A 14,776-nucleotide genomic window follows, 5' to 3' on the forward strand; every position below is an offset into this window, starting at 1 on the left:
ATTCATGAAACACTGTAACAGGCAGCTAAAGCTTAAACTGAATTGGAAATGATTTAGGAAGGCAGGGGGATGAGGCACTATAAGCATGAGTATGAAAGTAAGAGGTATATTCTTCCACATGTTTAGTGTACTACAAATAACTTGGTACCCCTAAAACTCAGGGGCAAAGAGTAATGGGGCAAGATAGGCTAAAAAAGAAGTCAGGGGCCAGATCACGAAAGGCCTTACATACTCAGTGAGGAGTTTGGACTTCACCCTGTAAGTAATGGGGTGGAAGGAGGTTGGTATTAAAGGTTAATGAAGAGAAAACAAGAAGACATTTATTTTCGAAAGATCACTCTGGTAACATTATGGAGCATGGTTTGAGGGCAAAATAAGATAAAAGACCAATTAGTAAACCACTGCAATAATCCAGGCCAGAGAAGACTAGAAACAGAATCAACGCACCAAGAACCAATATAGTAGCATAGATTGACAAAAAGTACGATAGCCAGTCTTTAATGACAATATGAAAAGAAGTTCTAATCCCAATTTTCAAGCCCCATTCACAGAGATAAAGAGTCTAAGAGCACAGCATTTAATGAAAAGATAATGAAAGATTAGGCTATCCCATTCAGATCACTTATTAAAAAGCTATGCAAGTATATAGACAAGATTATTACTAGGGCACATACCAGCAATATCTGTGTCCTGGTGCTTTGAACCCTGATATAACAATGGAAATATTTTAAAAATCTTTCTCTTCTACTTCTATTATCATATTTTCATACATGTATTTATCTTACTTCCTGATATTTCCTATTACATTATTTTCAATAAAATAAAACACCAATGTATTTTGTTATTTAAGGATTTGTTTAATGTTTTAAAACTCAAAGCACTTTATTTTAAGACAAAAGATTAATAAAAACGACATTACCTTTCAAATACAACTTTATAACAGCACAGTGGAAGAATGGTAAACAGCCCCTCTTAAAAAATAAAAAAAATCAGCACTTAAAACCAAAGGAAGGCTTATATGTACAGCTAATTCAGAAAGGGAACAACGACACCTAAAGACATAGATAAATGCCTTATTTTAATCCAATAAATGTCCTACCTACTGGATCTTGTTAATGATGTTTTCAATATGCCATTTAAAATAAACTATCCTTGAAAATAAAGTTTTAAATCATTCAATATAATCTATGAAATAGCATCTAATTAACTAGATTACCTTAAATATACCAAATATTATAATCAGCAAAATAAAAACCAGTAAATCAATTTGCATCTGAAAGTTTGATGTTCTGATCTAACTGGATTTTATTTATTTTTTCCTAAGATTAACAATATAAACAAATCTTTTGGGTACTCAACATATTATGACAACCTCAGGCATGTTCCGGTTGGTATGGCCATAGACAACACATTAGAAGGAAAATTACCTCTTTATAATTATTAACTTTCAACAATATGACTCACCACTGAACACCAGTATTGATACTTCAGCATTCATCTTATGTGACAAGTGGAAAACAAATTTCTCAACAATAGTGGGTCACCATATTCCTCCATCTAACAGTTACTTTTTAAAAAATTAACCTTTGGAGGCCAAGACAGGAGGATTGAGAGGCCAGGTGTTTGAGACCAATCTGGGCAACAGAGCAAAACTCTGTCCCTACAAAATAATAATTATAATAAATTAGCTGGGCATGGTGGTATATGCCTAGAGTCCCAGCAACTCAAGAGGCTAAGGCAGGAGGATTGCTTGAGCTCAGGAGGTCAGTGCAATAACTATGATCATGCCACTGCACTCCAGCCCGGGCAACAAAGCAAGACCCTGTCTTTAAAAAAAAAAAAAAAAAAAAAGATTAACTTATGTTAAAAAGCTCCACATATAACAAACATGATTAAACACTTTAAAATTAAACTGAAATAAGTTATGTAATTTCATCTTTCCTTTTCACACAAAGTCTCACAAGTAAAACTGTGAACAAATTCTAAATATTTCCTTGTTGTTTTTAATTGTTCCTAATACTATTTTAGTTAAGTTATTTATTTAACCGCTTCTTTAGATTCTCAAGGTGTTCCGTATTAACATTTTGTAATGCCAGTACCATTGCTTTAGACAAGGAAGGATTAAATGAAATAGTCATTATACAGCACAAATCTATTAGATCTCGCTGACATTTCTGCAAACCTTCCAGGAACTTTTGGTATTGAAGACGATCCTTTTTTAACTGTTTCATTTCTGGTACAGAGAACCCTATCAGGCTAGTCAGTATTTCATCCACGAAGTCTACATCTAGATACGCAGTACCATCAGACACCTTTGCAGTTATACTCCAAATGCCACCAGAACTTGAGAGATTTCCAGTTAAGGTTACAATAAATGCTTTCACTTTCACTGTTGTAACTTCCTTTGGTTTGCTGGCCAGTAGAACAGACAAATAGATAAAGGGTGGAGAATACAAATCCATGGCAATAGAAAAATTAATGCTATTCTCTGGTAATCTTAAAGAACAAGTCTGTAAATGACGATCATTTTCATTAGAAATTTGTGAACTCCTTTTCTGTACATAGTTGACCACCTCTCTATCTAATATTTTACTATTTAAGGAATGTCCATCTGAACTGCTGGTTTGTTTTATTTTATTATCTGTCTCTAAGTTCTTATCTTTATTTGTAAAATCATGGGCTAAGGGTACATTACGATCAACTGAAAAAATACTCCTGTTTTGGTCTCTAACAGATGGACAATCAAATGATTTGTCTTCATTAGTCATTTGTTCAGATACATATTTTTCACTCCAATTATTGTTTCCATTTTTGCAAGTCAAAGAAAAAGTATTCATAGTATTAGGATTATGTGAAAATCTCTCTATACTTCGATCGGCATTTCTGTTAAAAGTCAATGGCTGCAATTCTTTAGTTTCCATCTGTTCTTTCTGGACAGTTTCTTCTAAAAGCAAGGCCTCCTCCAATGAAAAGTCATCTAATTCCCCATCCATGAAATGCATAGATAGGTTTGATGGTTCCTCTTTTGGTCTTGGAGAAATAACAAATTCTGGCTCAAAACTTGACTGTCCTGTGGGAATGGTATTTGAGGAACTACCCATGGTGAAACACCTTTCTGAGGAAGTGTCATTATTTGCTGTAAGCTCATCATTTTCATCAAGACTTGCCAAGAGTTCTTCATCAGAAGGACCTAATGCAGGATCTGGAACATCTGTAACTCTGGGAATGTTTTCGTTAGAATTGTTTGGTATGACTGAAAGTACAGGATCAGGTTCCCCTATTAATCTTGCAAGTACTTTTTCTTGGGCATATTCTTCTAAAAGAGCATCTACTTCACCTCCTAATACTTTCACATTTTCTGGTTTCAATAAGAGAACGCCAAGACGGAAAGATATATTTCCAAAAATCAAAATTTTTGTACCTGGAGGAAGATCACTATGAAGAATTGGAATAGGCTGATATTCCATTCCCTGTATTTGTACAATTCCATCAGTTAGCTGCAGCATCAACATTCGTGAAGGCTTTGCTTCCCAAGGTTTTGGGGTTACTTGTGTTTCAGCTGTAACTAGATCATTTGTTGTATTCTTTCCTCTCAACTTCTGTATCTGGCAATATGCAGGCTGACTTACATCAACCAAGGAATTGATCTGCAGAGCATAAAATCCATTTAGTTCTCCTTTAGGAATTTCTAAAATGCCATCAGGTAAAAGAGGATGCTCCAAATCCCTCAGATCAGTAAGGAGCCACTGCTCAAACACTTGTTTATTCATTTGGGCCTGACTCAAGTTAACATTATTATTTTCTTCTTGAATCCAGTTAATACAAGCTTCCAGCCACATCGGAGGTACTTTAACATGCCATGTAGCTAAAAGCCAGGTTTCAGCTCTTAATGCAATACTAGTCACATTCATTTCTTTTAAATAAAAGAAATAATATGCATCTATTACCTGAAAACAACAAACAAAAAAATTAGGTAATTCAGTATATTTGAATACAGCTTCTGTAATTCTCTAAAATGTACAGACAGGCACACCTTTCAGATTTTTCACTCTTCAGCATCTTAAAAATCTTTACTTTTTACGTGGTCAAAATTCAAACACTACACATAATCAGATGGTATAATGAGAAAATCAAAAGGTTTGAGACAGTTATACCTAGGTTTCAAAGCTGGCTCTGTCAAGTTACAAGTTATGTGACCTAATATAAAATTCTGAACTTCTGTAACCAGTTTTTTCCTATATAAAATGGCAACACTACCATCTATCTTATAGGACTGTTAACAGGATCACACAAATTATATTTGTAAAGCATAATGTCAGACCTATGAAGGATACTCAGTAAACAGTAGTTACAGTAGCCTCCTTTATCTGTGGGGAATATGCTCCAATACCCCCAGTGGATGTCTGGAACTCAAAATATTACCAAATTTAATATACACTATTTTTTTAAATCTGATTTCCAACCAGCTACTAAGTGACTAAAGGGTGGGTAACATAAACAGCATAGATATGCTGGACAAAGGGATGATTGAAGTCCAGGGTATGAGTTCATCACACTATTTGGAACAGCACTAAATTTAAAACTTATGAATTATTTCTAGAATTTTCCACTAAATATTTTCAGACCTTGGTTGACTGCAAATAACTGAAACCATGGAAAGCAAAACCACGGAGAAAGGGAGACTAGTGTATAATATATTATAATTGATCTAATAATCAGATTGTAATCACTTAAAATTTAGTTAAGAAACAATGTTCACTAATGTTCTTCATGTATGTATAATAGTTCTAATTTAACTCTATTAAAACATACCACTGTGTTTGTCCATTTAGCACTTGAATATGTGGTCTAAAGATACAATTATTATTATTATTTTTTTTTTGAGACAGAGTCTCACTCAGTCGCCCAGGCTGGAGTGCAGTGGCGTGATCTCGGCTCACTGCAAGCTCCGCCTCCCGGGTTCACGCCATTCTCCTGCCTCAGCATCCCAAGTAGCTGGGACTACAGGGGCCCACCGCCACGCCCGGCTAATTTTTTGCATTTTTAGTAGAGACGGGGTTTCACTGTGTTAGCCAGGATGGTCTCGATCTCCCGACCTCGTGATCCACCCGCCTCGGCCTCCCAAAGTGCTGGGATTACAGGAGTGAGCCACCGCGCCCGGCCAAGATAGAATTATAACAAATAACAGTAGACCGAGCTGAGCGACGTAAAGCATCTTATTTGTTGGGCTAAATATTTTCAAAAGTTGTGCCAGGCAAATATATTAATATTTAACTTCTGATTTTCTCAGTATGATAAAGCAGTAGCAAAACAATAAAGCCTAATCAATCATGTGTTCACAAAAGTATACTTTGTTCCTTTTACAGATGAAGATACTTATGAATAGAATATATTAAAGTTTTACTATGTCCATAAGAAAACTTACCACTTGGAACAGCAGCACAGGATTTGACCACAGAATTTGGAACTGGTTGTTAGTGGATTACTTGAAACCTCTACTGCTCAGAAATGGCCCTGGGAGATAAGACAAGAAGCAGTAAGAGTTGTAAGATGAAGTTGTATAAAAACTGGACTATTTTCTTAAGTGCAAGAGAGTGATGGTATGGTTCATGGGGATCAGAAACAAGTGACCATGAGACAGTTACACACTCTCTCTGTTTCCTTTTCTATATACTTACCTCATAGGCTTACTGTGAAAATTAAAGAAGATAGGAGGTATAATATTTGATGTTGAATACATCTCTGGTGCTAGACTTATAAACTCTTATAAACTCTGTGACTCTAAACAAGTTACTCAACTTCACGATATCCTACTTATCTTATTTGTAAAACAAGAATAACAGGATTTTCCTCACAGGCTTGTTATTAAGATTAGATTAATATGGAAAAAGCAGCACCTGGCACATAGCAAGAACTCAGTAAATGTATACTATTAGACTTATAGTACTTACTACAGCAACTGACAGAAAGCAGCCACTTAAAAACTATACTTATTGTTATTTTATTTTATATTATTTTATTTCTTTGAGACAGAGTATTGCTCTGTCACCCAGAGTGGACTGCAGTGGCGCGATCTCGGTTCACTGCAACCTCTGCCTCCCAGGTTCAAGCGATTCTCCTGCCTCAGCATCCCCAGTAGCTGGGACTACAGGTGTGCGCCATCACACCTGGCTAATTTCTATATTTTTAGGAGAAACAGGGTTTCACCATGTTGGCCAGGCTGGTCTCAAACTCCTGACCTCAATTGATCTGGCCGCCTCAGCCTCCCAAAGTGCTGGGATTATAGGTGTGAGCCACCGTGCCCGGCCATTATTTTAGACTGAACAACCAATTCCTACATTGGATAAGTCCTACACTGCTCTGAAATTAGTGGAATGAGATTTTTTTGTAGGTTCTCAAGAAAATAATATATACCTACCTGAGATTTTAGGGGTTTAAACCCTGAAAATGCTAACACAGCTCACCTTAAGCTACTGCTGTAACAAAACTATTTTACATTGCATCCCCAAAAACAGCTGAAAGAAATGTAGCACGTGCATGAGAAATGGAAGGAACTAAAACTTCAGTTTATTGCTGATTCTAATACTAGTGGTTGAACATCTTTTCATATTTCTCAGTGACATAGACTCCTTATCACTGCCTCCAAACAATTTCTCCTCTTTTGTTCTATACTTCTGTGCTAACACATAGTAAATGTATGTAAGTGCTTGTTACCATTAATATTTTTTAAATATCCCATAAAAGAAGACATAGAAGCACATAGTTCTCAGGAACCTATAAACAGTAGGTACATTATTAATTTAATTTAATGGATGATGAAAATTTAAAGGACATGGGGAAGTTAAGGTCACAATTAGAGAACTGATTAATCTTTATATTAAAGAAAATGAGAGAATAAACATTTTTTAAACTATATGTAAAAAACAATGTAACAATTCAAAAGTAGGAAAAGTCTCTACCTATTGTGATGAAGATAAACTATGCAGGTCAAATCAGCAGGTCTCCTTAACAAAGAAACCAAATCTCCATGCCAGCCCTCTGATTTACCAAACGCAAATACTTCCTATCTTGGCTGGGCATGGTAGCTCACGCCTGTAAACCCAGCACTCTGGGAGGCCAAGGTGGGAAGATCACTTGAGCCCAGGAGTTCAAGACCAGCCTGGGCAACAAAGCAAGATCCCATCTTTAATTTTTTTTTTTTTTAAATTAGCTGAGCACGGTGGTGCATGCCTGTAGTCCCAGCTACTAGGGAGACTGAAGTGGGAGGACTGCTTGAGCCCAGAGGTTGAAGCTACAGTGAGCTATGACTGCACCACTGCACTCCACCTGGGAGACAGAGCAAGATTCTGTCTCTCAAAAACAAAAAAAAATACTCCCTATCTTATTAAGAAAAGCAAAGTATAGGTGATATGGTTTGGGTCTGTGGCCCCACCCAAATCCCCAGTGTTGGAGGTAGGACCTGGTGGGAGGTGACTGAATTATGGGGGTGGATTTCCCCCTCCGTGCTGCTCTCGTGATAGTGAGTGCTCCTGAGATCTAGTTGTTCAAAAATGTGTGTGGCACAGAGGAGGAGAAGAAGCCCCTGTGCCAGTTTTCCATATGACACCATCCTCCCAGTAGGTGCAGAGCCCTTCTCATTCCTCCCTGACCCTCCCTGTTACACAGCCCACCAGGGTCCAGGGAGGCATTTGTTCTTGCTTTAAATCAGGAATAACAAATAACTTTTTTCCCCCCCAATTAAGGGAAAAAAAGGGTCGAACACAGTAGCCCATGCCTGTAATCCCAGCACTTTGGGAGGCCAAGGCAGACGGATCACCTGAGGTTGGGAGTTCGAGACTAGCCTAATCAACATGGAGAAACCCTGTCTCTACTAAAAATACAAAATTAGCCAGGTGTGGTGGCGCATGCCTGTAATCTCAGCTACTCAGGAGGCTGAGGCAGGAGAATCGCCTGAACCTGTGAGGCAGAGGTTGTGGTGAGCTGAGATTGTGCCATTGCACTCCAGCCTGGACAACAAGAGCAAAATTTCATCTCAAAAAAAAAGGGAGGGGGTGGGAACCGCCCTCTACCTTTAAAACCACCCAGAGCCCTGCAAAAAAAAAAGGGGGGGAAAAAACCCACCCACCTCTATCTTTAAAACCACCCAGAGTCCTGCATCCTGCCCCATGTCCTATGTTGTTGCTAATGACAATATGATGCTTACTCTGTTATTCAAAAACTATTTTTATGTAATTAATGTATGCTTTCTTGTTTCTAAATGTCTGATTTAAAAAAAAAAAAAAAAGCGTGTGGCACCTTCTCCCTCTCTGCCCTCCCCTTGCTCTGGCCCCGTAAGATGCGCCTGCTCCCCCTTCACTTTTGCCATGATTTTAAGTTTCCTGAGGCCTCCCCAGCCTGGTTCCTATACAGCCTGCAGAACCATGAGCCAATTTAAATCTCTTTTCTTTATAAATTACCCAGTCTCGGGTATTTCTTTATAGCAGAACGAGAATGAACTAATATAATACGATATATAGTATGCTAACTTCTGTATACAAAGGAAAATAAGCACATTATTACTTATATAAACATAAAGTACCTCTAGAAGGAAAGACAAGAAACTAGATAAAACTTTAAATATTTAGCTACACTCAATAAGAGTATAAGTAAGATCTTCGTGGTTGACAAATTTAGAGTGGTTAAGTGGGCACTAAAGCCATGCAGCCCCCAGGAAAAGGGCTTTTAACTAAAAACAGTGTAGCTAAAGCTGTGACGCTCCAGAAGTCCAGCATGCCATGCATGGAACAGAAGACCAGAAACAGACTCCTTGCTGGAACTGGGCCAAAAAAAGTTCCACCCAACTGTGGCAGGAACAGAGCTACCCTGAGAATAGACACTGGGCCTGCGTAACACATATAACACATGTAGTGTGGTCCAGAACTAGGCTATTCCCAAAGTAAAAACCCAAATTCCTAATGAAACAGCTGACCTAGAGCTATGTCAGCCAGAGGGACAGGTGGAGTACACTCCAAAGCCACACAAAAGGGGTAAAACACACACAGGAAAAAATAATCCAACGTGAGCCCACAAACCAAAATTATAATATACTTTAGGAAAATTACTACCAATAAGCAGACACAGCAAATAGAATTTACACCTGAAGACAGTTTTTTAAATGAAGAATCTTAATTTTTTTTAATCTCTTTGAGCATACTAAATATACTTAAGTGGGACTAACATCCTAAAAGAAGAATAGAAGATAATTAAATGATCACAGGCATTTATAAAAAGAATCTATTATAAATCTCAGAAATAGAAAATGGTCTTTAAAATTAAAATCAATAGATGGGATAAATATCCGGCTAACAACAAATGAAGAGATAACTTATGTATTAGAAATTACCTAGAACACAGTATAAAGAAAAGATTAAGATATTACACAGTGAGGAAAAAAAAACTAAGAAATAGGGAACACAGGTTCCAACAGTGAAATAATTGCAGTTTCAGAAGGAAAAAATAGAAGAGGTGAAGGAAATGTTCTTTTAAAAAATAATAGTTGAGGCCAGGCGTGGTGGCTCATGCCTGTAATCCCAGCATTTTGGGAGGCCAAGGCAAGTGAATCACAAGGTCAGGAGTTTAAGACCACCCTAGCCAACATGGTGAAACCCTGTCTCTACTCAAAATACAAAAATTAGCTGGGCATGGTGGCACGCACCTGTAATCCCAGCTACTCAGGAGGCTGAGGTAGGAGAATGGCTTGAACCCGGAAGGCGAAGGTTGTGATGAGCCGAGATCTCGCCACTGCACTCCAGCCTGGGTGATAGAGTGAGACTTCATCTCAAAACAAATGAATAAATAATGGTTGAAATTTTTCCAAGATATTATTTTCTAGGTTGAAAAAACTCTCTACTGCTAATCAATAGTAAAATCTACACTTATACACAGTAATATGGCAAAATACAAAACATTAAGGATAAAGAAAAGTATCAAAAGACCTAACAAGCTGGATCTAAAATATAACAAAAATGTGGGAGCTAGACATGGTGGCTTATGCCTGTAATCACAACACTAGGGAGGCCTAGGTGGGCAGATCGCTTGAGCTCAGGAGTTCAAGACCAGCCAGGGCAACATGACAAAACCCCGTCTCCACAAAACATACAAAAATCAGCCAGGTGTGGTGTCACCTTCTGGTGGTCCCAGTCACTTGGGAGGCTGAGGTGGGAGGATCACTTATCCCAGGAGGTATCGTGTCAAATAATCTTTGATAATGGTGCCAAGACTCCACAATGGAAAAACGATTCTCTCTTCAGCAAATGGTGTTGAGAAAACTGGACATGCCCATGCAAAAGATTAAAGATGAACTTTATCTCACACCATATACAAAAACTAACTCTAAATCGATTACAGGTACAAAGGTAGCACCTGAAACTATAAAACTCCTAGAAGAAAACATAAGGAAAAAGCTTCATGACATTGAAATGGGCTATGATTTCTTGGATATGACACCAAAAGTACAGGTAACAAAAGCAAAAATAGACAAATGGGACTGCATCAAACTGAAAAACTTGTGTGCACCAAACGACACAATCAACAGAGTAAAAAGACATTCTACGGAATGGGAGAAAATATTTGCAAACCACATATCAGATAAGGGGTTATTACCCAGAATAGGTAAAGAACTTCTCAACTTTAACAACAAAAAATAATCCAATTTGAAAATGGGCAAACAGCTTGAATAGACATTTCTCCAAAGATATACAATGAGCTGGTAACAGTGGCTCACACTTGTAATCCCAGCATTTTGGGGGGCAGAGGCAGGTGGATCACTTAAGCCCAAGAGTTCAAGACCAGCCTGGACAACATGGTGAAATCCCACCTCTACGAAAAAATACAAAAATTAGCTGGGCATGGTGGCGCACGCCTGTAGTCCCAGCTACTCATGAGGCTGAGGTGAGGACTGCTTGAGGTCAAGGCTGCAGTGAGCCATAAGTGTGCGACTGCACCCCAGTCTGGGCAACAAAGCAAGACCTTATCTTAAAAAAAAAAAAAAAAGATATACAATGGTCAACAAGCATATGAAAAGATGCTCAACATCACTAATTATAAAAGAAATAAAAATCAAAACCACAATGAGATCTCACCCTCATACCTGTTAGAATTGCCAATATCAAAAAACAAGAAAATAACAAGTATTGGAGAGGATGTGGGAAAACTGAAACCCCTATGCACTGTTAGTACGACTGTAAAATGGTGAAGCTACTATGGAAAACAGTATAGAGCTTCCTCAAAAAATTAAAACTAGAACTACCATATGATCCCACTTCTAGGTGTATATCCAAATGAACTGAAAACAGGATCTTGAAGAGATACCTGCACAATTCACGCTCATTGCAGCATTGCTAACATTAAGCATATAGACACAACCGAAATGTCCACTGATAGATGGATACAGAAAATACAACATATACATACCATGGAATGTTCAGTATTATAAAAGAAGTAAATCCTATCATATGCCACAGCATAAATTAACCTTGAGGACATTATGCTAAGTAAAATAAGCCAATCAGAAAAGGACAAATACTGCATGATTCCACTTATATGAGGTACCTAAAGTAATCAAGCACATAGAAACGGAAAGCAGAATGGTGGTTATCAAGTGTTGTGGGGAGGGAGAAATGGGGAGCTGTCACTAAATGGGTAGTTTCAGTAATGCCAGGTGAAAAAGTTCTAGATAACTATTGAACAACAATATGCACATAATTAACAATGCCATAAAATGTACTTAAAATTTGTTAAGAGGGTATTTTTTTTTTTCTTTTTTTTAGGCTACTCAAGTAAGGCAGTGGAAATGGAGAAGGAACAAAGAAATCTATAATTGGTTGTAAACATCACTGCAACCAGACCAGTGGGTAAATTTATTTGCTGTGCTTTTTACTACAATTTTAAAAAGAGAAAAAGAGAGAAAAAAGGAATAATAAAAGTACCCCTATTTGCCGATGACATGAATATTGATGAAGAAAATGCCAAAGAATCAACAAAAAAGCTCTATCACCTGAGTTAGCAAGATCCAGGATATAAGGCCAATATATAGCACAAAAGTCAATTTTACTTTTATATAGTTGATCTTCATTCACAGATTCCTAATTTGCCTACTCACTAAAATTTATTTGTAATCCCAAAATCAATATTTACTGCACTCTCATGGTCATCCATGAACATGTACAGAGCAGTGAAAAATTTGAGTCATCCAACATACACATTCCCAGCTGAGGTCAAAGTGATACTGTGTCTTTTTAGTTCAGGTCTCGTACAATAAACAAGTCTCCTTTTAGTGCTCTACTTAGTGCCATATTTTTGTGCTTTTTTTTTGTTTTTTTCCCAGTAATTTTGATGTTTAAAATGGTCCCCTGGCACAGTGCTCAAGTGCTACCTAGTGTACCTAAGCACAAGGAAGCAATGATCTGCCTTGTGGAGAAAATCTGTATTTTAGATAAGCTTATTCAGGCATGAGTTATAGCACTATTGGCTGTGTAAGTTCAATGTTAATGATTCAATAATATATATTAAATGAGGTGTCTTCAAACCTTCAAATAAGGTTACCAACTGTACAAGCAATGGACAAAACAGTACATTTTATAATAGCACCTAAAAGGCAAACACTATGCTGAAAACTATAAATTACAGATTAAAGAAATTAAAAACCTAAGCAAATGGAGAGATATGGATGTGTTCATGGATTGGAAGACTTTATCTGGTGAAGGTTTCAGTTCTCTCCAAATTCTTCTATAGATTCAATGCAATTCCATTCAAATCCCCAGCAATCTTTTTACAAAAATGACAAGCTGATTCTAAAATTTATATGGAAAGGCAAAGAAACTAGAATTGCCAAGACAATTTTGAAAAGAAAAACAAAGTTGGAGGATTCACACTATCTAACATTAAGACTTCATAGAAAGCTACAATAATCAACAGGGAGATGTTGACAAAAGGATTAACATACTGGAAAAATAGGAAGAGAAGACAGTCTACAAATAGACACACATATATATGATCAATTGATTTTCCACAAAGTTGTAAAAGTAATTCAACAAAAACAGGATAGTCATTTGAACACATGGCACTGAAACAACTGGATATCCATATGCAAAAAACTATGAGCCTCAACCAACACCTCAAACTATGTATAAAAATTAATTCAAAATGGATCACACAGCTAAATGTAAAAACTAAAACTACAAAATATGTATAAGAAGTTTGCAGAAAAATCTTTGTGACCTTGGTTTCCTAAAAGTTTTCTTAGAAAAATGATACCAGGGTTGGACATGGTGGCTCACGCCTATAATCCTAGCACTTTGGGAGGCCAAGGTGGGAGCATCACTTGAGGACAGAAGTTCAAGACCAACATGGGCAACAGAGCAAGACCCCACTTCCACAAAAAAATTTTAAAACAAGCTGGGGTGTGGTGGCACACATTTGTAGCTCCAGTAACTTGGGAGGCTAAGATGGGAGGATTGCTTGAGCCCAGGAGGTTGACGCTATAGTCAGCCATGTTTGTGCCGCAGTACCCTACCCTGGACACAAAGTGAGAACCTGCCTCTAAAAAATACTAATTAAGGTCAGGCGCGGTGGCTCACGCCTGTAATCCCAGCACTTTGGGAGGCCGAGGCGGGTGGATCACGAGGTCAGGAGATGGAGACCATCCCGGCTAACACATGAAACCCTGTCTCTACTCTACTAAAAATACAAAAAAATTAGCCGGGCGTGGTGGCGGGCTCCTGTAGTCCCAGCTGCTGGGGAAGCTGAGGCAGGAGAATGGCGTGAACCCAGGAGGCAGAGCTTGCAGTGAGCTGAGACTGCGCCACTGCACTCCAGCCCGGGCGACAGAGTGAGACTCTGTCTCAAAAAAAAAAAAATATAAATATATATATATGTGTATATATATACACACACACACATAAATTTTTTAAAAATGACATCAAAAGCATGATACATAAAAGAAAAGAATTTAAAACATCTGCTCTATGAAAGACACTGTTAGGAATATAAAAAGACAAGACACATACACATGCATATCAGTCTAGAAGAAACATCTAATTGACGAAAGAAATATCCTGAATATCCAAATAATTTTTAAAATTCAGTAAGAAAACAGATATTGTCTGGGCACAGTGGCTCACGCCTACATTCTCAGCCCTTTGGGAGGCCGAGGCAGGTGGATCACCTGAGGCTGGGAGTTAGAGATCAGCCTCAGCAACATGGAGAAACCCCGTCTCTACTAAATATACAAAATTAGTTGGGTATGGTGGCGCATGCCTGTAGTCCTAGCTACTCTGGAGGCTGAGGCAAGATAATTGCTTGAACCCAGGAGGCAGAGGTTGTGGTAAGCCGAGATCGTGCCATTGCACGCCAGCCTGGGCAACAAGAGCAAAACTCTGTCTCAAAAAAAAAAAAAAAGAAAGAAAACAAATATTGAAATGAGCAAAATACTTTTTATTGATACATAATAATGTACATATATATGGAGTACATGTGATATTCCAATACATGCATACAGTGTGTAATGATCAAATCAGGGTAATTAGGATATCTACCACTTCAAACATTTCTTTCTTTCTGTTGAGAACATTCCAAACCTTCTCTTCTATTTTGAAAGAAATACTAAATTACTGTTAACTATAGCCACAATGCAGTGCTGTCAAACACTAGAACTTATTCCTTCTAATTGTTTTTTTTTTTTTTTTTTGTTGATTTCAATTAGTCCAGTGACAAGAGTTCCCAATGCAGACGGCAACTA

At 37.7% G+C, this 14,776-nt stretch overlaps 1 protein-coding gene across 8 annotated transcripts in view; it reads right to left on the reverse strand.

The window, feature by feature from the left end:
* Window positions 1-836: 836 nt before the first annotated feature.
* Window positions 837-14,776, reverse strand: part of RMI1 (RecQ mediated genome instability 1) — a 24,444-nt gene continuing 10,504 nt past the window's right edge. For 5 of the 8 annotated variants that reach the window (XM_011982752.1, XM_011982747.1, XM_011982748.1 and 2 more), the window contains 2 exons: window positions 5,426-5,514; window positions 837-3,947 (listed from right to left, as the gene is read on the reverse strand). In XM_011982752.1, the coding sequence (XP_011838142.1) occupies window positions 2,034-3,911 (1,878 nt within the window). In that variant the 5' untranslated portion in view covers window positions 3,912-3,947; window positions 5,426-5,514 and the 3' untranslated portion in view covers window positions 837-2,033. Of the gene's footprint in view, window positions 3,948-5,425; window positions 5,515-9,694; window positions 9,817-14,776 lie in introns of all 8 variants that reach the window. The other 3 variants (XM_011982755.1, XM_011982753.1, XM_011982754.1) reach the window with 2 other exon arrangements.

Source organism: Mandrillus leucophaeus, unplaced genomic scaffold (assembly GCF_000951045.1).
Source record: "Mandrillus leucophaeus isolate KB7577 unplaced genomic scaffold, Mleu.le_1.0 Scaffold242, whole genome shotgun sequence".
Taxonomy (NCBI): domain Eukaryota; kingdom Metazoa; phylum Chordata; class Mammalia; order Primates; family Cercopithecidae; genus Mandrillus; species Mandrillus leucophaeus.